This window comes from Brassica rapa, chromosome A02, assembly GCF_000309985.2.
Source record: "Brassica rapa cultivar Chiifu-401-42 chromosome A02, CAAS_Brap_v3.01, whole genome shotgun sequence".
In the NCBI taxonomy this organism is placed as follows: Eukaryota; Viridiplantae; Streptophyta; class Magnoliopsida; order Brassicales; family Brassicaceae; genus Brassica; species Brassica rapa.
The window spans coordinates 3,855,378-3,875,378 of record NC_024796.2 but is presented as its reverse complement, the minus strand read 5'-3'; the positions used below and the strand labels follow the sequence as shown (position 1 = coordinate 3,875,378).

General features: G+C 30.2%; 4 protein-coding genes across 4 annotated transcripts; 1 reads left to right on the top strand and 3 right to left on the bottom strand.

Annotated features, from left to right (window-relative positions):
- The first annotated feature begins 33 nt into the window (after positions 1–33).
- LOC103851267 (calcium-dependent protein kinase 34) lies at positions 34–2,689 on the top strand. Its single transcript, XM_009128107.3, has 7 exons — positions 34–1,138; positions 1,230–1,382; positions 1,490–1,605; positions 1,686–1,853; positions 1,940–2,067; positions 2,153–2,252; positions 2,344–2,689. Exons 1-7 carry the CDS (start codon positions 346–348, stop codon positions 2,437–2,439), a joined length of 1,554 nt encoding a protein of 517 aa, XP_009126355.1. The 5' UTR covers positions 34–345; the 3' UTR covers positions 2,440–2,689.
- Positions 2,690–7,448: 4,759 nt separating this feature from the next.
- On the bottom strand, positions 7,449–10,041 carry LOC103851266. Its single transcript, XM_009128106.3, has 2 exons — positions 8,978–10,041; positions 7,449–8,915 (listed from the first exon to the last, which is right to left on the bottom strand). Exon 1 carries the CDS (start codon positions 9,656–9,658, stop codon positions 9,155–9,157), a length of 504 nt encoding a protein of 167 aa, XP_009126354.2. The 5' UTR covers positions 9,659–10,041; the 3' UTR covers positions 7,449–8,915; positions 8,978–9,154.
- Positions 10,042–10,297: 256 nt separating this feature from the next.
- LOC103851265 (putative defensin-like protein 23) lies at positions 10,298–10,856 on the bottom strand. The gene is made up of 2 exons (XM_018656622.2): positions 10,720–10,856; positions 10,298–10,606 (listed from the first exon to the last, which is right to left on the bottom strand). The coding sequence occupies exons 1-2, from the start codon at positions 10,778–10,780 to the stop codon at positions 10,428–10,430; spliced, it is 240 nt and encodes a 79-aa protein (XP_018512138.1). The 5' UTR covers positions 10,781–10,856; the 3' UTR covers positions 10,298–10,427.
- A 527-nt stretch (positions 10,857–11,383) lies between these two features.
- Positions 11,384–12,770, bottom strand: LOC103851264 (caffeoylshikimate esterase). The gene has a single exon (XM_009128104.3). It carries the CDS (start codon positions 12,601–12,603, stop codon positions 11,596–11,598), a length of 1,008 nt encoding a protein of 335 aa, XP_009126352.1. The 5' UTR covers positions 12,604–12,770; the 3' UTR covers positions 11,384–11,595.
- Positions 12,771–20,001: the final 7,231 nt, after the last annotated feature.

The following is a 20,001-nucleotide window of genomic DNA, read 5'->3' as shown; positions in this document are numbered from 1 at the left end:
CTAATTCTCCATGAAATGCTCTCAACCTTTTGTAAAATTCCTAAAATAAACAAATCTAATATAGCTTTAGATAACAAAGCACAGAGAGGCGTGTGGTTCCTAGGAGACGTTTTGAAAACTGAAGGCCAGCAAAAAGAAAAACTACTTGCAAAAACAGAAAAATGCTATTCATAGCCATTTCATAAGCAAAACCTCCTAAACATTTCTTGCTAAAGAAGAAACCAAACCCTAAAAAAACAGACAGAGGAAGTAAGAAGAGAAAAAAAAAATCTTTCAAAAATCGTATTTTTTTTTTCTCTTCTTGGTTGAGAGCTTTCTTCCTCTCCCCACCCCCTTTAAGCAACAATGGGAAATTGTTGCGGACGAGACACAGGGAACAACAATGGCGAACCCACTTATGAAAATGGAGTCAGTGCTGAAGCCTCTGTGAAAGCTTCTAGACACCCACCAGCATCTCCCCCTCCTGCAACCAAACAAGGACCCATAGGTCCCGTATTAGGCCGACCAATGGAAGATGTAAAAAGCTCATACTCATTAGGGAAAGAGCTTGGTCGTGGACAGTTTGGTGTGACCCATCTCTGCACACAAAAGGCCACGGGGTTGCAGTTCGCGTGCAAGACCATTGCCAAAAGGAAGCTGGTGAACAAAGAGGACATCGAAGATGTGAGAAGGGAGGTGCAGATAATGCATCACTTGACGGGTCAACCGAACATCGTTGAGCTCAAAGGAGCCTATGAGGATAAACATTCAGTGCATTTGGTCATGGAGCTTTGCGCAGGAGGAGAGTTGTTCGATAGGATCATTGCTAAAGGACATTACTCTGAGAGAGCTGCTGCGTCCTTGCTAAGGACCATTGTTCAGATTATCCATACCTGTCATTCCATGGGGGTTATTCACAGGGACTTGAAGCCTGAGAACTTTTTGCTTCTTAACAAAGATGAGAACTCTCCTCTCAAGGCAACAGACTTTGGGCTTTCCGTGTTCTACAAGCCAGGAGAGGAGTTTAAAGATATTGTGGGAAGTGCTTATTACATTGCACCTGAGGTTTTGAGGAGGAAGTATGGACCAGAGGCTGATATTTGGAGCATTGGTGTCATGTTGTACATTCTCTTGTCTGGTGTTCCACCTTTCTGGGCTGGTAATTATAAGATTCTTGATTCATTCTCTCTATTTATCTCTCTTAAAACAAAGACATGATAAAAGTTTGATTCATCATTCATGTTTTACAGAATCTGAGAATGGGATTTTCAACGCCATTCTAAGTGGACAGATTGATTTTTCGACCGATCCATGGCCAGCCATCTCACATCAGGCAAAAGATCTTGTTAGGAAGATGCTAAACTCTGATCCAAAGCAAAGATTAACCGCTGCTCAAGTTCTCAGTAAGCACTTTCCCATTTCAAGAACAAAAATGCACTTTCCCATTTCAAGAACAAGAATGCACTCCTATATTTCATTTTAATAACATTTTTTTTGTTTTTCCTTAAAGACCATCCATGGATCAAGGAGGATGGAGAAGCACCAGATGTTCCTCTTGACAATGCTGTTATGTCAAGGCTCAAGCAATTCAAAGCGATGAACAATTTCAAGAAAGTTGCTTTAAGGGTAAGTTTATTCTGTCTTCTCAAAAGCATATACATAATATATGATGATGACTCTACTGGTCTCACTGGCCTCATAAACAGGTGATAGCCGGGTGCTTATCAGAGGAAGAAATCATGGGGCTAAAGGAGATGTTTAAAGGCATGGACACTGATGACAGCGGAACAATAACTCTTGAGGAACTAAGACAGGGACTTGCCAAGCAAGGTACAAGGTTGTCCGAATATGAAGTCCAGCAACTAATGGAAGCAGTAAGACTTTTTCTTTTGTTCTTGTGTGCTATCTTTCTATCTACTAAGATGCATAAATAACTGATTTTTTTTTCTGTTTCCTATAGGCTGATGCGGACGGAAATGGAACAATAGACTATGGAGAATTTATAGCAGCAACAATGCACATCAATAGACTCGACAGAGAAGAGCATCTCTACTCAGCTTTCCAACACTTTGACAAAGACAACAGTGGGTAAGTAAACAGCACATTGTATATAACAGTTTCTGATATAGTTTAGTTGAAACCAACTAAACACAATGATGGTGTTGGTTTCTAGATATATCACAATGGAAGAGCTGGAGCAAGCCCTGAGGGAGTTCGGCATGAATGATGGCAGGGACATTAAGGAAATCATCTCTGAGGTTGATGGAGACAATGTAAGAAAGACCCTTTTCACTAAGCTTTGATAACTTTGATGATAAGAACATTCAACAATATTTATATAAAATAAACATTTTGTTTGTGTAGGATGGGAGGATAAACTATGAGGAGTTTGTGGCTATGATGAGAAAAGGAAACCCAGATCCTAACCCCAAGAAGAGGCGTGAAATGTCTTTTAAATGATGGAAGAGACAAGTCTGAAGCACATAAGAAAGTCGAGAAGAAAAAAGTTAATTCTAAAGTATAGGCTTGGGTTGCTCATGAGTCATGATTCAAAATGTGGAGAAGAGAAGACACACCAAGACAAAGAGAAGAAAGGTGTTTCATGTTTTGTAAGATTTTAATGCTTGTCTACTACTGATTTTTAAGTTTCAGAGGTTTCTCATTGTATCAAAATCCTTCTATCAATTCAAATTTGCATTAGTGATGTTTATAAATCAAGCCAGGTCGTAGTAGTTGTTGCCTCAAGCCTTTTGGTTCTTCTCCTCGATGGACTTTAATTTGTTGACCCTTGGTGTGAATCTGAGGCTGTCTGGATCCCGTCTGAATGTGATATTTAGTTTCTGCAAGAGCAGACAAAACATGTTTACTTGCACTAGAAGAATCCGATAGTCATCGTATTCCCCTCATGTCAGTGCCAGCTTGGCATTCCGATGAGTAACCACTAGTTGTCTCATTGGTCCCAATTTACTTAGGGGTGTATTCAACTAAGAGTTTCAAGTAATCTATATTATTAAAGTTGAAGTACACAATGAGATTGTTTAGAAACTTGAATAAGACTATTAAAAAAATTTAAAGTGTTTGGAAACATGAATTGTAGTCTTTTTAAAAAACTTAATTTTGTTTGGAAACAAGGATAATAGTATCAAGAAAAAAAGGTAATGGGCTCATGTTATTAAGAAAAATTGAAAGTCTATCATATTATAAAAAATTATCGATCTGGGCCAGTTTTAAAATATACGAAAATGGGTCAATCTAATTGCCTAAAACTTTTTTTTTCTAAACTAACCATAAAACAAAATTTAAACTTTATATACATATTTCAAATCAAAATAATAATTCAAAGTTGATTTATATCAAAAATTGATTCAAAAATATACATATATTCAAAAATGGATTTTTACTAAACTATTTTTCAATAACCATTATAAAAAAAATGTTGTCAATATATATAAGAAAAATACAATACAAAGCTCAATTTGAAATACCAACTCAAATTATGGTTTTTATATTTCATAGTAAGTTATAAAAATATAATATATGTAATTATTTATATGATGGTATATATAAAATACTATTAATTATATGATTACTTATATGATGGTACGTATAAAATACGATTAATTATATGATGACAATATACAATATATAATAATGACTAGGGATGGGCTTTCGGGTACCCATACGGGTTTGGTTCTGATCAGTTTGCGTTTCGGGTTTTCGGGATCAAAGATTTCAGCCCTATTAGGATGTCTCTAAATTTTGGTTTGAGTTCGATTCGGATCTTTGCGGGTTTGGTTCGGGTTTGGATAACCCTTTTAAATTATTTTTAAAGTTTTAAATCATTTTTCTATTTTAAATTTCTCAAAATCTATAAATAAAATAATATATTACCTATAAATTTGAATAACATATGTCATAATATCTAAGCTTAACATATCAATTGGCTTGATTTAAAATTTTGGATACGAAATCAATAATTATTTTAAGTATTTTTGGTGATTGAGTATACTTTAACTATTTCAGATATTTACTTTTGACTATCTATATATATTTTCAAGTATTTAGACCAATTTAAAAGTATCATTCTTGATGTTTTATATACGTTAAATCTAAAAATAATTAATATATATATAAGTATTTAAATCTATTTTTAGATAAATTCGGGTACCCGAATACGGTTCGGATCAGATTCGGTTCTCTAAATAACAAAATTTTGAATAATTCGAATATTTAATCAATTTATGTTCGGGTTTGATACTATATTTTCGGATCGGTATCGGTTCTGTTCCTCAGATTCATTTTGCCAAACCCCAATAATTACATGAAAAATAAATATCAACATATTTTTCAAAATATACAAATCCACTGTTATTCAAACGAGTGTTTTAAAAAACAATGTTATTGAACTTATCATTTTATAAAACACTTTGAAATCTACTATTATTGAACAAAATTTAAGTTGGAGATTTTAGAGTACTTTAATTGTAGGGGAGTTCTTAGTTATAAAAATAAAAATCCAAATCTCACTGTTTTAGATAAGATTCTAGAGTGTTTTAACAAAAATCACACCAAATTCTCTAAATTCTCCTACAATCATCTACAAACTCATTAAAAATCAAATTGCTTCAAATTTCAGATTCAATACACCCCCTTAAAGATTACGCACATTCTTTCAATAGCTTGACTTTTGTAATAGTCATAACTCACTTTACAACTAAATCACATTAAAATAAAAAAGAAGTTGAGTGAGAATATTCAACCTTGTGTTAGTTAAACTTTGTGTCATTTTGTAGGTTACATAGAAGACACAAGGAACATCTGATCAATAACATACGACTATAAATAAGTTCAAAGCCATTGGCACACACACCTCCATAGCAACTCAATGGCTAAAATTTATAATAAATTGAAAACAAGCAAATCAGTATGATTGTCTATCTAAAACCAAGACCCCACTACACCAAAACCAAAACAATCACATTCTCGAATGGCACGTAGTAACTTCTCCTTAATTTGCTCCTTTGAAGAGTATCTTGGAAGGTCTAGTTGTTTAGCACTGCAATAGATGAGAAATAGATTAGTTGATAGACACGCTGTACAAGAAATAATTAGATGTATAAGATAGTGATTTAAAATCATGTATATCCAGCAGCATACGATTAGCAGCCACACTTCTCATGATAGTCGGTTTCAAGCCGTCTGACAGGACCTGAAACAAAAACAATTGTACAACATAGATTTCCTACACATCCAATGGTTATCTTGAAATTGAATTCACCGTATCCGCAGTGTTCCAATGACGAAGCCCAGAAATTTAGCCTTGTAAGTGTGCTCGAAAGATTCCAACACCTCCAAAATTATTGAATAACAATTTAATTTCATACATGATTCTCATAGGTTTCTGTTTGTTTCAAAGCCCCAATAAAAAACATAAAATTGAATATAAGAGTTCAAACTTACCATCGATAGTAGGCATTCCACTCATAACATTTCTAAGCTCTTCTGCGTTGAAGATTGCCACATGCTAAGAGTTTATCATCTTTAGCATGTAGTAGTTTGCCTCCTCGTCAATGTACTTTGCCGGCTTTCTTTGCTCACCATGGTCTATCAAAATGGAAAGAAAAATAATTAGCAACATTTTGAAATTAAAGAGAACTGAAATAGAAATATATCATCATACATGAATTTGAATTTTTTGGAAGGTGTTATATTCATGTGTTGTGTGTTGTCACTCCATCGGATTAAATACAAAAAAAGTAATGAAAAAATAAGTAAAATATAATATTTTTTTAGTAAAAAAGATAAATGAATATACGTGTTCACATACCTTAAGCTTATTGATTTTACTTTAGTTTTTTCTAACAATAATAAAATAAGATAAATTTATTTATAAACTAATCAAAATGAATGTTTCATACATATGCTTATGGTCATTCTCTGTACAATTTACTATCCATTATTTTCATGTCGTAATAATGATTATAATTAAACATTATTTTGAAATGCTTTAGTAATTTGATGTGTGGGTTTGATTAATTTTGGCCATTGTATTGTATTAATATCTCTTTTGGTGACAATCAGTCTTCAAAGAAATGACTATTTTGTATCTGAAACTTCATTAGAAAGTTTGACCTACAATTTCAAAAATATGTCAAACATATATATAGTCTAATTTGGTATGGAGTTAAACCAGAAATAAAAAATTGAGCACTAGTTAGCACTAGTTTGATCTAAACTGATATAACACCAACACAAATAATGATTCCCTTGATCTCTAATAGACCCAAGTTGTTTGAACCAATTACCATTGAACATTTGCCCAAATAGCAACGAAAATCAAATTGAGAAAAAACTGCAATTACATTCGCATTTGTAAGCTTAGCAATGGGGTTTAAGGTGGGAATCATGTATATGTTTACATAACATTAGAAATTTTTAAGATTTGTTTCTAAATTTTGGAAAATTTTAACTATCTTTTGATATTTATTAATATTTTTGATTATAATAAATATAATTTGAGTACTAAAACAAACACAATTTAAAAATTTAATGTATCAAAATGAACAAAATAATTAGTTAACATATTAAACTGAATATAAAATAGTTATTAAAAAATTTAATAAAACTTAGTTGGAATACGTTTATAGAATTTTTTATATTTATGTTCCACAAACTTGATTCATTGTTAAGGGAAGATTTAGACTTTGATTGGTAACATGATTTAGACTTAATTTAGTTTGAGTTAAGAATATTCATAAAAATGTTACCATAAATTAGTTTTAAATTTTTGAATTTGTGTTTGAGTAGAGTTGAGTTATACTTTTAAGTTATCTTCTTGGTCAATTTTTCTTAAACAAATTTTAAATAAACATCAATGAAAATTGCTTGTATTAGAAATTAAGTTAGTGTTTTATTGTTTCCATTAGTTGTCGAAGTTTTTTTTTTACTTTTTAAACAGTTTAATTTTTTTTGAAACATATATTCAAAACATCAACAAAGTCCAATGTTTACTTTTGGTTAGTTAATAAAATATTATTAACAATATATACAACTATTTACTTGATCATAAATTTTTTATAAACTTTCTTATTTCCATTTGATTTACTTAAACAAAATTATTTTATAGTTTAAATTGCTAATATAAGCAGAAGAATATGTTTCACAATATAATATATTTTGATAGTTTTAAAATAATTAATTTTATTAAAAATTGGTTGACCAATAATGTTTACTGCATTATTTATTATTAGTTAACGTTTATATTATTAATAATATCCTTTTTAAAAAGGTAATTTATTAATTTTGCTAATGTTTATAAACGTTTTCTATTATAGAACAAAAGCAATATTGGTAATGTATTGGTACAAATTCTATAATATATTTGAGAAATCAGTTTCTATATTGTTAGTACTTATAATTTAAACATTACTTACCACAGTTTATACATGAAAAAAATTATCTATTAATTATTATACCAAAGTTTATAACTCATTTTTACATATCAAAATCACTATATAAATTTACAGATATGTTTTAGCAATAGGAGTTTTGGTTTAGGAGCTGCTCGTGTCGCTGAGCCTATCTTAGCTTCTCTGAAACATCAGCTTAAGGTTGAAGCTCTTGATGTTATGAATCTATTCTCGAACGCTCTGCAAGGTAATGTTCTCTCGTCTCTCAACTTATCAGACAATGCGTTGGGTGAGAAGGGTGTTAGAGCGTTTGGCACGCTCTTGAATTCTCTGAGCTCTTTGGAAGAGCTCTATTTGATGAACGATGGTATCTCTAAAGAAGCTGCACAAGCGGTTTCAGAGCTGATTCCTTCAACGGAGAAGCTGAGGGTACTTCACTTTCATAACTATAGCCGTAGCAGACGCTCTCAAGGAGTCTGCTTCGCCCGTTGAAGTTCTTGAGATGGCGGGGAATGATATAACTTCTGAAGCAGCTTCAGCTATCGCAGCGTGTGTAGCAGCGAACCAGGATTTGAACAAGTTGAATTCGTCTGAGAATTAGCTGAGAGACGAGGGGTGTATTCAGATAGAAAAGAGTGTGGAAGAGGATCATTCGAAGTTGCAGTATATTGATATGAGCAATAATTACATAAGAAGAGATGGAGCAGTGGCCTTGGCTGGGGTTGTTATGAAGAAATAAGCTTTCAAGCTGTTGAACATAGATGGGAATATCATATCAGAGGAAGGTGTTGAAGAAGTTAGAGAGATATTTAAGAAAAAGCCGGAGTTACTTGGAGATTTGGATGAGAATGATCCTGATGAAGAAGATGAAGAGGATTATGAGTTGGAATCAAAGTTGAAGAACCTTGAAGTGAATGAGGATGATTACGTCTTTGTGATGTTTGTTCTTTTCAGTGTTTTGTTTGTTTTGTTGTACCAGGATTACTTAAATGTTCTTACAAAAAACAAACAAAAATATTGACACTTACCAATATTTTTTTGAACGGAACCGATGATAAGAGTCATGCGGCTATTGGTTTTTGGATCTTGTCAATTTACAAAACTGATTGTTATTGGATTCAATTCGCTATCAGAGACTCACTACACAAACTCAGTCTGGTCAAGTTGTCAATACAAGCAAGACAGTAACATAATAGTTCACTACTCGGTTTCAGTAAGTCTCAAGGATTCTGTTCCAAACACATAATCATCTAACAATGATTGGGTTTCTAAACATCATGCGACAGTACATACTCATAGATACCATTTTTCTATGAACATGTTACTCAAATTCTTTGTGGAATAAGAATAACAAAACAAAACAGGTTTGTGTCAATGAAGCAATAATATAGGCATTTAATAGATAAGAATGTATGAGTAACTGAGAAAACAAAACAATAACATGTTTGTGTCACTTCTTCAAGATGATAATCAAATGAGGCAGTGTCTATGTTAAAGCCTATATGATCTTGAAACACACAACAACATTTTAGTTTTACTGAAGCAAAAAGATACGCATTTGATTGACAAAGCGTATCAGAATGTATGGGTAATAGATAATAAACAAAACAAACCAAGTTTCATGGGTTTATTTATGTCGACATCCCGACAGCAGAACAATACTGCAAATATTAGATAGAAGGAAATCAAAACCCCAAACTTCGATTTCCTAACAGAATCACAAAAGCAACACAAAAGCAAAAGCAAAGAGTAGAAGTCGAGCAGGATCAGATACTCATAACCCTCCTGGTGCTACTGACAGTTTTCATAGTACTTACAGCGACACTCAGAGGCTTCTTGTTATCTTTGGTAACTGTGCTCCTCAGAGAATACCTCGGCGTTGTTGTTGATGACTCAACCACCGTCTTCTTCTTCTTAAAGGTTCCTCTTCTCTTGGTCGGCATGGGATCCACTCCGAGATTGTACAGAGTTCCTTTGACTACAGCATCTTCTTCTTCTCCTCCTTTCCTCCTCTTCAACCGCTCGTTCCTCCTGGCTGAATACACGTCGTAGAACCTACCTCTCTCGAAGTCTGGAACCACGGATGACTCAGCAGCCATATGTTCAAGATCCGAGGCCGCCGCAGCAGCTCTGATCTTGACATCTGCTTCTTCGGCAAACTGTTTCTCTGCCATCTTTGCTAACGTGAAACCGAGAGGGAGAGAAAGAGAAGTTGATCGGTGGTATTTAGATGATGAAGAGTTGACAAAGCATAAAAGTATATTCTTCATGTATTTTTGAAAATTATATTTGATCACGTCGTGTAATCCATAAAGTCTAGTCTCTAAGGCTCACTTCTTCCCACAGCATGAACAAGTCCTTGCATAGGTAAGTGAAATATTAAACTTCAAGAGTTAATATATATACACATAGATTCTTAAATTATTTTTAAAATATATATTTTTGCTAAAGTCTTTTACTAAATTGTGTAAAGCCTCCAAAATTTCATAAACGACCCGGATGAACAAGAGTAAATCTCTCGTACCTAACATTGAAACTCACCAAAACTTTGACAGAATTCTCAGTCTCTATCAATCCCTCGGTTATGCTAAAAGAAACATTCGCTTGTAGGCTTATAACACATCAATTTAAAAGCTACAGATTAATAGCTTACGTTTTTGTAATCATATATATCAATTCCAAATATTATGATATATCTCTATATACATGCATGGGCTTACGTTAGAATAGTAAAACTTAATTCCATCACGGCAAGAAGACACAAAAAGCTCTTCAAACCTCTGATGTCTATTTGGTTGCATTAGCCTGTTTTAGTGTGTTCACTGTCTTTACATCAACTTGTTTTTTTTCTCTGTTTTTCTGCCAAGGTGGTGTAAGCCTTAGATTATGCATTTTGTAAAATCTACAGCTCATCAATATGATATATACAATTTAGCAAAAAAGAAAAGAAAAAGGTACATAGATCATATTCATATCCAATTTAAGATTTAAAACTAATTAATATGTATCGCAATCTATGCAAACGCAAAAGCATATGTTTTAGCAGTAACAATGGCATCGTGCTGCTCCACGCGGAAGACGTTTGCAAAAACCGCCTTTCTTGTTCTTACATCCTTTAAGACACCAAGTCTTGCATCTCTTTCTTTCTTGTTGTGTTTTGCACGCTCCAAATTTCGCATGTGTGTTGCAGCACAACGAATTGTCGGATCCTTCAACATCTATTATAACATGCAAACAAAATACGGACGTTCACCTATAAGAACCACATGCACGTAGAAATCAAACAACATTAAATTTGCTAGAAAGTTTCATGGCCGAGAGAGAGACTAACAAATAGAAAACGTGAGAATAAGTAGCATAGCAAAAGACATGATTTTCATGGTGGTGCTCATCTGTGATCTTCTCTCCTCACTTCCAGCTTATAATATAGTTGTTGAGAACTTTTCCATCTATTTATCCTAAATCGCCAATGTATTATAAAGTTAGATTTAAAAAAAAAAGCTAATGCTATATCTCCTAATTAAATGGATAAAATTTCTCATTAACTACTTATAGATTTAGGTCTTCAAAGTTTGTAGATTCTATGTATTTTTTTGTTTTTGAGAAAAAAAACATTTTAACTAATTCAAGATTTTCTTCTAAAAATTAGAAAAACTATTTATTTGGAGAATTCACCAATGAAAATCCAAAAAAGAAAAAAATATTTTAGTTGGGTTTCTTAAAAACTCATCAAATCCAAAAAAGACCAAAATCTCAAATGTCTAATGCATGCTGTGTACTAGCTTGTCAGTTTCGTCGACCTCCCGTTTGGGTCTATTACTTTAATTTTCTGGGCTCATTTTACGGCCTATTAATTGGTAAGGTGGTTTTCCAAGTAAATCAAATTATTTATACGTAAATTGTAGGTGAACCTCCTTACGAGTTATTTAACCATTTTACAGGTCAACGTTTATGAGTTAACCATTGCATGACGGAAACGACGACATAGTTATATATCCGAATGGTTGACCATAATTTATTTTCTAGTTTTCCCAATTTTTTTTTCATTTTTTGTAAACGAATTTTTATAATTTATTAATGCCCAGATGTGTATTGGACCATTGGTTTAACCGTAAACCATAACATAGGAAACAATGCAATGAACCATACTAGCCAGATGGCACTGCTCTATTGGACAACAACACAACCCCGAAGGAGTCAAATGACACTAAGCTCCGCCGTCAACGGCGGCGCGTCCCAACCGTTTCCTCTCCGCGGCGCTTTCCGCTCGGCTCTTGAGCCAATTCAGAATATCACCGTAAACCAAATCAACGTTCTCCTCCGATTCCCCAACCATCTGATGCCACATCTCGGGGTAGATCTTGATCGTCTTATCCTCGCTCGCTGCTCGCCGATGAAGCTCCTCAACACACGCCGGATCACAAACAACATCCCCTCCGCCGTGCACGATCAGTAACGGAACCTCAACTTCCTCGAACCTCTCCTGCAACTCATTGCAAATACGAATCAGCTCGTACGCCGTGGCGGCGCGCGGTCTCGCCACCGTCCTCCTAGGACTAGCCAGCGCGAGCTTCCTCTTCCACGGCTCCTTAAACGAAACATCAGGGATCGAGCCGCGCGTGGGGATTACGCGCCACGTGGGGATGAGATTAGCCACGACGAAGAGCAAGTGCTCCAACGGCCACGGCGGTTTGAACTTCCTGCTGATCCCGCACATGGCGCCGTTGAGGATGAGCCCGTCCCACACGCCTCTCTGACGGAGCGAGACGTAGAGAGCGATCGCGCCGCCTAAGGACTCGGAGTAGAGAAAACAGGGGAGATCCGGCGTCTCCTGACGGCTACGGAAGTCGTCGAAGAAGGAGATGCAGTCGTCGACGACGGGGTTGATGTCGGGGATGTGAGCGACGAGGCCGTCGGAGAATCCGTGCCCCTGGTGGTCGATGGCGCAGGTGATGAAGCCGGATTTAGCGAAGAGGATGGACGTGAGCTGGAGGAACCAGCTGGATTCGCCGGTGAAGCCGTAGACGACGGCGACGATGCCGATGGGGGGAGTTGGAGGGAGTGGGGACCACCACTGGGTGAAGAGCTTGAGGCCGCGAGGGTTGGTGATGAAGGCGGAGGAGTGAGAGACGGAATGCTTCGCGTAGAATTCGTCGGCGGAGAGGGAGCCGAAAGGGTTGCGCTCGTCGGCGTCAGCGATTGGATGGAGACCCATCTCGTTGTCGTTGTTTTCGAGAGAAGTGTTGTTGTGTTGTGTGGGGTTGGGTTTGGTTTATATCGTTAGAGGATTAAATGATGTTTTCAGTAATGCGGGCCTGCTCTGGTGATGCTGGGACACATGCGTTTATTGTGAATGCCAACGGCCAACTACTTCTGATTTTGTGCCATTTCGTTTTTTATTTCAAATCATTTTGGGTTCATTTTGTGTTCATATATATACAAAATGTTAAAATTTGGGATTGTGATTTAGAAATTAAGATAACGAAAATTTTTGTTGATAAATGAATATTTTTTTAGAATTTTTAATTAAGACGTTGATTTTATAAATATTTTTTTAAACTACTATTTAAGTAAAGTTTTCATTTTTACAGAGAAATACTGTATATTTGAGATTGTGATTTAGAAATTATAATAATAAGAATTTTTGTTGATAGATGAATATTCTTTTAGAATTTTGATCAATATGTTGCATATTTTAAATATTTTTTTTAAATGCTATTTCAGGAAATTTTTCGTTTTTATAGAAAAATATTGTAGATTTAGGATTGTGATTTGGAAATTAGGATAACAAGAATTTTTGTTGATAGATGAGTATTATTATAGAATTTTTGATCAATATATGGTATTTTTTTTTAAATGTTATTTTTTGAAAGATTTCATTTTTATAGAAAATATTGAAAAATTGAGATTGTGACTTAGAAATTATGCTAACAATATTTTTGTTGATAGATGAGTATTTTTTTAAAAAACATTGATCAATATGTTGTATTTTTAAAATATTTTTTTAAAAAACTGCAATTTTAGGAAAGTTTTCATTTTACAGAGAAATAACAGATTTGAGATTGTGATTTAGAAATTAGGATAACAAGAATTTTTGTTGCTATATGAGTATTACTTAAGAATTTTTGATCAATATGTGGTATTTTAAAAATAAATTTTTCAAAAACTGCTATTTTAGGAAATTGGGATAAATAGAGTTTTTGTAGTTAGATGTGTATTCTTTTAGAATTTTTGATCAATAGAATGTATTTTATAAATAATTTTCTAAAAGTTTCTATTTAAGGAAAGTTTTCATTTATATAGAGAAATATTGTAGATTTGGGATTTTGACTTGGAAATTGGGATAAATAGAGTTTTTGTTGTTAGCTGTGTATTCTTTTAAAATTTTTGATCAATAGGATGTATTTTTAAAATTATTTTCTAAAAGTTTCTATTTAAGGAAAGTTTTCATATTTATAGAGAAATATTGTAGATTTGGGATTTTGACTTGGAAATTGGGATAAATAGAGTTTTTGTTGTTAGATGTGTATTCTTTTAGAATTTTTGATCAATAGGATGTATTTTTAAAATAATTTTCTAAAAGTTTCTATTTAAAGGAAAGTTTTCATTTTAAAGAGAAATATTGTAGATTTGGGATTTTGACTTGGAAATTGGGATAAATAGAGTTTTTGTTGTTAGAAGTGTATTCTTTTAGAATTTTTGATCAGTAGAATGTATTTTATAAATAATTTTCTAAAAGTTTCTATTTAAGGAAAGTTTTCATTTATATAGAGAAATATTGTAGATTTGGGATTTTGACTTGGAAATTGGGATAAATAGAGCTTTTGTTGTTAAATGTGTATTCTTTTAGAATTTTTGATCAATAGAATGTATTTTTATAAAATAATTTCTAAAAGTTTCTATTTAAGGAAAGTTTTCATTTTATAGAGAAATATTGTAGATTTGGGATTTTGACTTGGAAATTGGGATAAATAGAGTTTTTGTTGTTAGATGTGTATTCTTTTAGAATTTTTGATCAATAGGATGTATTTTTAAAAATTTTTCTAAAAGTTTCTATTTAAGGAAAGTTTTCATATTTATAGAGAATATTGTAGATTTGGGATTTTGACTTGGAAATTGGGATAATAATAGAGTTTTTGTTGTTAGATGTGTATTCTTTTAGAATTTTTGATCAATAGGATGTATTTTAAAATAATTTTCTAAAAGTTTCTATTAAAGGAAAGTTTTCATTTTAAAGAGAAATATTGTAGATTGGGATTTTGACTTGGAAATTGGGATAAATAGTTTTTTGTTGTTAGAAGTGTATTCTTTTAGAATTTTTGATCAATAGAATGTATTTTATAAATAATTTTCTAAAAGTTATTTAGGAAAGAAAGTTTTCATTTATATAGAGAAATATTGTAGATTTGGGATTTTGACTTGGAAATTGGGATAAATAGAGTTTTTGTTGTTAAGTGTATTCTTTTAGAATTTTTGATCAATAGAATGTATTTTATAAATATTTTCTAAAAGTTTCTATTTAAGGAAAGTTTTCATTTATAGAGAAAATATTGTAGATTTGGATTTTGACTTGGAAATTGGGATAAATAGAGTTTTTGTTGTTAGATGTGTATTCTTTTAGAATTTTTGATCAATAGGATGTATTTTTAAAAATTATTTTCTAAAAGTTTCTATTTAAGGAAAGTTTTCATTTTATAGAGAAATATTGTAGATTTGGGATTTTGACTTGGAAATTGAAATAAATAGAGTTTTTGTTGTTAGATGTGTATTCTTTTAGAATTTTTGATCAATAGGATGTATTTTTTAAATAATTTTCTAAAAGTTTTTATTTAAGGAAAGTTTTCATTTTTAAAGAGAAATATTGTAGATTTGGGATTTTGACTTGGAAATTGGGATAAATAGAGTTTTTGTTGTTAGAAGTGTATTCTTTTAGAATTTTTGATCAATATGATGTATTTTATAAATAAAAATTGGGATAAATAGAGTTTTTGTTGTTAGAAGTGTATTCTTTTAGAATTTTTTTGATCAATATGATGTATTTTATAAATAATTTTCTAAAAGTTTTTATTTAAGGAAAGTTTTCATTTTTAAAGAAAAATATTGTAGATTTGGGATTTTGACTTGGAAATTGGGATAAATAGAGTTTTTGTTGTTAGATGTGTATTCTTTTAGAATTTTTTATCAATAGAATGTATTTTATAAATAATTTTCTAAAAGTTTCTATTTAAGGAAAGTTTTCATTTATATAAAGAAATATTGTAGATTTGGGATTTTGACTTGGAAATTGGGATAAATAGAGTTTTTGTTGTTAGATGTGTATTCTTTTAGAATTTTTGATCAATATGATGTATTTTTAAAATAATTTTCTAAAAGTTTCTATTTAAGGAAAGTTTTCATTTATATAGAGAAATATTGTAGATTTGGGATTTTGACTTGGAAATTGGGATAAATAGAGTTTTTGTTGTTAGAAGTGTATTCTTTTAGAATTTTTGATTAGTGGGATGTATTTTATAAATAATTTTCTAAAAGTTTCTATTTAAGGAAAGTTTTCATTTTTAAAGAGAAATATTGTAGATTTGGGATTTTGACTTGGAAATTGGGATAAATAGAGTTTTTGTTGTTAGAAGTGTATTCTTTTAGAATTTTTGATCAATATGATGTATTTTATAAATAAAAATTGGGATAAATAGAGTTTTTGTTGTTAGAAGTGTATTCTTTTAGAATTTTTGATCAATATGATGTATTTTATAAATAATTTTCTAAAAGTTTCTATTTAAGGAAAGTTTTCATTTTTAAAGAGAAATATTGTAGATTTGGGATTTTGACTTGGAAATTGGGATAAATAGAGTTTTTGTTGTTAGATGTGTATTCTTTTAGAATTTTTGATCAATAGAATGTATTTTATAAATAATTTTCTAAAAGTTTCTATTTAAGGAAAGTTTTCATTTTTATAGAGAAATATTGTAGATTTGGGATTTTGACTTGGAAATTGGGATAAATAGAGTTTTTGTTGTTAGATGTGTATTCTTTTAGAATTTTTGATCAATAGGATGTATTTTTAAAATTATTTTCTAAAAGTTTCTATTTAAGGAAAGTTTTCATTTTTATAGAGAAATATTGTAGATTTGGGATTTTGACTTGGAAATTGGGATAAATAGAGTTTTTGTTGTTAGAAGTGTATTCTTTTAGAATTTTTGATCAATAGGATGTATTTTATAAATAATTTTCTAAAAGTTTCTATTTAAGGAAAGTTTTCATTTTTAAAGAGAAATATTGTAGATTTGGGATTTTGACTTGAAAATTGGGATAAATAGAGTTTTTGTTGTTAGAAGTGTATTCTTTTAGAATTTTTGATCAATAGAATGTATTTTTAAAATAATTTTCTAAAAGTTTCTATTTAAGGAAATTTTTCATTTTTAAAGAGAAATATTGTAGATTTGGGATTTTGACTTGGAAATTGGGATAAATAGAGTTTTTATTGTTAGATGTGTATTCTTTTAGAATTTTTGATCAATAGGATGTATTTTTAAAATTATTTTCTAAAAGTTTCTATTTAAAGAAAGTTTTCATTTTAAAAAATAAATATTGTAGATTTGGGATTTTGACTTGGAAATTGGGATAAATAGAGTTTTTGTTGTTAGATGTGTATTCTTTTAGAATTTTTGATCAATATGATGTATTTATAAATAATTTTCTAAAAGTTTCTATTTCAGGAAAGTTTTCATTTTTAAAAATAAATATTGTAGATTTCAGATTTTGAATTGGAAATTGGGATAAATAGAGTTTTTGTTGTTAGATGTGTATTTTTTTAGAATTTTTGATCAATAGGATGTATTTTTAAAATAATTTTCTAAAAGTTTCTATTTAAAGAAAGTTTTCATTTTTATAGAGTAATATTGTAGATTTGGGATTTTGACTTGGAAATTGGGATAAATAGAGTTTTTGTTGTTAGATGTGTATTCTTTTAGAATTTTTGATCAATAGGATGTATTTTTAAAATAATTTTCTAAAAGTTTCTATTTAAGGAAAGTTTTCATTTTTATAGAGAAATATTGTAGATTTGGGATTTTGACTTGGAAATTGGGATAAATAGAGTTTTTGTTGTTAGATGTGTATACTTTTAGAATTTTTTATCAATAGGATGTATTTTAAAATTATTTTCTAAAAGTTTCTATTTAAGGAAAGTTTTCATTTTTATAGAGAAAATATTGTAGATTTGGGATTTTGACTTGGAAATTGGGATAAATAGAGTTTTTGTTGTTAGATGTGTATTCTTTTAGAATTTTTTATCAATAGGATGTATTTATAAATATTTTCTAAAAGTTTCTATTTAAGGAAAGTTTTCATTTTTAAAAAGAAATATTGTAGATTTGGGATTTTGACTTGGAAATTGGATAAATAGAGTTTTTGTTGTTAGATTGTATTCTTTTAGAATTTTTGATCAATAGGATGTATTTATAAATTATTTTCTAAAAGTTTCTATTTAAGGAAAGTTTTCATTTATATAGAGAAATATTGTAGATTTGGGATTTTGATTTGGGAATTGGGATAAATAGAGTTTTTGTTGTTAGATGTGTATTCTTTTAGAATTTTTGATCAATAGGATGTATTTTAAAATTATTTTCTAAAAGTTCTATTTAAGGAAAGTTTTCATTTTTATAGAGAAATATTGTAGATTTGGGATTTTGACTTGGAAATTGGGATAAATAGAGTTTTTGTTGTTAGAAGTGTATTCTTTTAGAAATTTTGATCAATAGGATGTATTTTATAAATAATTTTCTAAAAGTTTCTATTTAAGGAAAGTTTTCATTTTTAAAGAGAAATATTGTAGATTTGGGATTTTGACTTGGAAATTGGGATAAATAGAGTTTTTGTTGTTAGATGTGTATTCTTTTAGAATTTTTGATCAATAGGATGTATTTTATAAATTATTTTCTAAAAGTTTCTATTTAAAGAAAGTTTTCATTTTTTTAGAGAAATATTGTAGATTTGGGATTTTGATTTGGAAATTGGGATAAATAGAGTTTTTGTTGTTAGATGTGTATTCTTTTAGAATTTTTGATCAATAGGATGTATTTTAAAATTATTTTCTAAAAGTTTCTATTTAAGAAAAGTTTTCATTTTTATAGAGAAATATTGTAGATTTGGGATTTTGACTGGGAAATTGGGATAAATAGAGTTTTTGTTGTTAGATGTGTATTCTTTTAGAATTTTTGATCAATAGGATGTATTTTATAAATTATTTTCTAAAAGTATCTATTTAAGGAAAGTTTTCATTTTTATAGAAAAATATTGTAGATTTGGGATTTTGACTTGGAAATTGGGATAAATAGAGTTTTTATTGTTAGATGTGGTATTCTTTTAGAATTTTTTATCAATAGGATGTACTTTATAAATAATTTTCTAAAAGTTTCTATTTAAGGAAAGTTTTCATTTTTATAGAGAAATATTGTAGATTTGGGATTTTGACTGGGAAATTGGGATAAATAGAGATTCAGTTGTTAGATGTGTATTCTTTTAGAATTTTTGATCAATAGGATGTATTTTTAAAATTATTTTCTAAAAGTTTCTATTTAAGGAAGTTTTCATTTATAGAAGAAATATTGTAGATTTGGGATTTTGATTTGGAAATTGGGATAAATAGAGTTTTTGTTGTTAGATGTGTATTCTTTTAGAATTTTGATCAATAGGATGTATTTTAAAATAATTTTCTAAAAGTTTCTATTTAAGGAAAGTTTTCATTTTTTTTAAAGAGAAATATTGTAGATTTTTTTGACTTGGAAATGGGATAAATAGAGTTTTTGTTGTTAGAAGTGTATTCTTTTAGAATTTTTGATCAATAGGATGTATTTTTAAAATAATTTTCTAAAAGTTTCTATTTAAGGAAAGTTTTCATTTTTAAAGAGAAATATTGTAGATTTGGGATTTTGACTTGGAAATTGGGATAAATAGAGTTTTTGTTTTTAGATGTGTATTCTTTTAGAATTTTTGATCAATAGGATGTATTTTTAAAATTATTTTCTAAAAGTTTCTATTTAAGGAAAATTTTCATTTTTATAGAGAAATATTGTAGATTTGGGATTTTGACTTGGAAATTGGGATAAATAGAGTTTTTGTTGTTAGATGTGTATTCTTTTAGAATTTTTGATCAATATGATTTATTTTTAAAATTATTTTCTAAAAGTTTCTATTTAAGGAAAGTTTTCATTTTTAAAGAGAAATATTGTAGATTTGGGATTTTGACTTGGAAATTGGGATAAATAGAGTTTTTGTTGTTAGATGTGTATTCTTTTAGAATTTTTGATCAATAGAATGTATTTTAAAATAATTTTCTAAAAGTTTCTATTTAAGGAAAATTTTCATTTTTAAAATAAATATTGTAGATTTGGGATTTTGACTTGGAAATTGGGATAAATAGAGTTTTTTGTTGTTAGATGTGTATTCTTTTAGAATTTTTGATCAATAGGATGTATTTTATAAATAATTTTCTAAAAGTTTCTATTTAAGGAAAGTTTTCATTTTTATAGAGAAATATTGTAGATTTGGGATTTTGATTTGGAATTGGGATAAATAGAGTTTTGTTGTTAGATGTGTATTCTTTTAGAATTTTTGA

Excerpts from the sequence above, each read along its gene's own strand:
- LOC103851266 (XM_009128106.3), bottom strand. The coding sequence starts at position 9,658 with ATGAAGAATATACTTTTATGCTTTGTCAACTCTTCATCATCTAAATAC.
- LOC103851265 (XM_018656622.2), bottom strand. The coding sequence starts at position 10,780 with ATGAGCACCACCATGAAAATCATGTCTTTTGCTATGCTACTTATTCTC. Across the intron at positions 10,607-10,719 it reads TATTCTCACGTTTTCTATTT|ATGTTGAAGGATCCGACAAT; the intron begins GTTAGTCTCTCT and ends ATGTTATAATAG.
- LOC103851264 (XM_009128104.3), bottom strand. The coding sequence starts at position 12,603 with ATGGGTCTCCATCCAATCGCTGACGCCGACGAGCGCAACCCTTTCGGC.
- LOC103851267 (XM_009128107.3), top strand. The coding sequence starts at position 346 with ATGGGAAATTGTTGCGGACGAGACACAGGGAACAACAATGGCGAACCC. Across the intron at positions 1,606-1,685 it reads TCAAGAAAGTTGCTTTAAGG|GTGATAGCCGGGTGCTTATC; the intron begins GTAAGTTTATTC and ends CCTCATAAACAG. Across the intron at positions 2,068-2,152 it reads TTTGACAAAGACAACAGTGG|ATATATCACAATGGAAGAGC; the intron begins GTAAGTAAACAG and ends GTTGGTTTCTAG.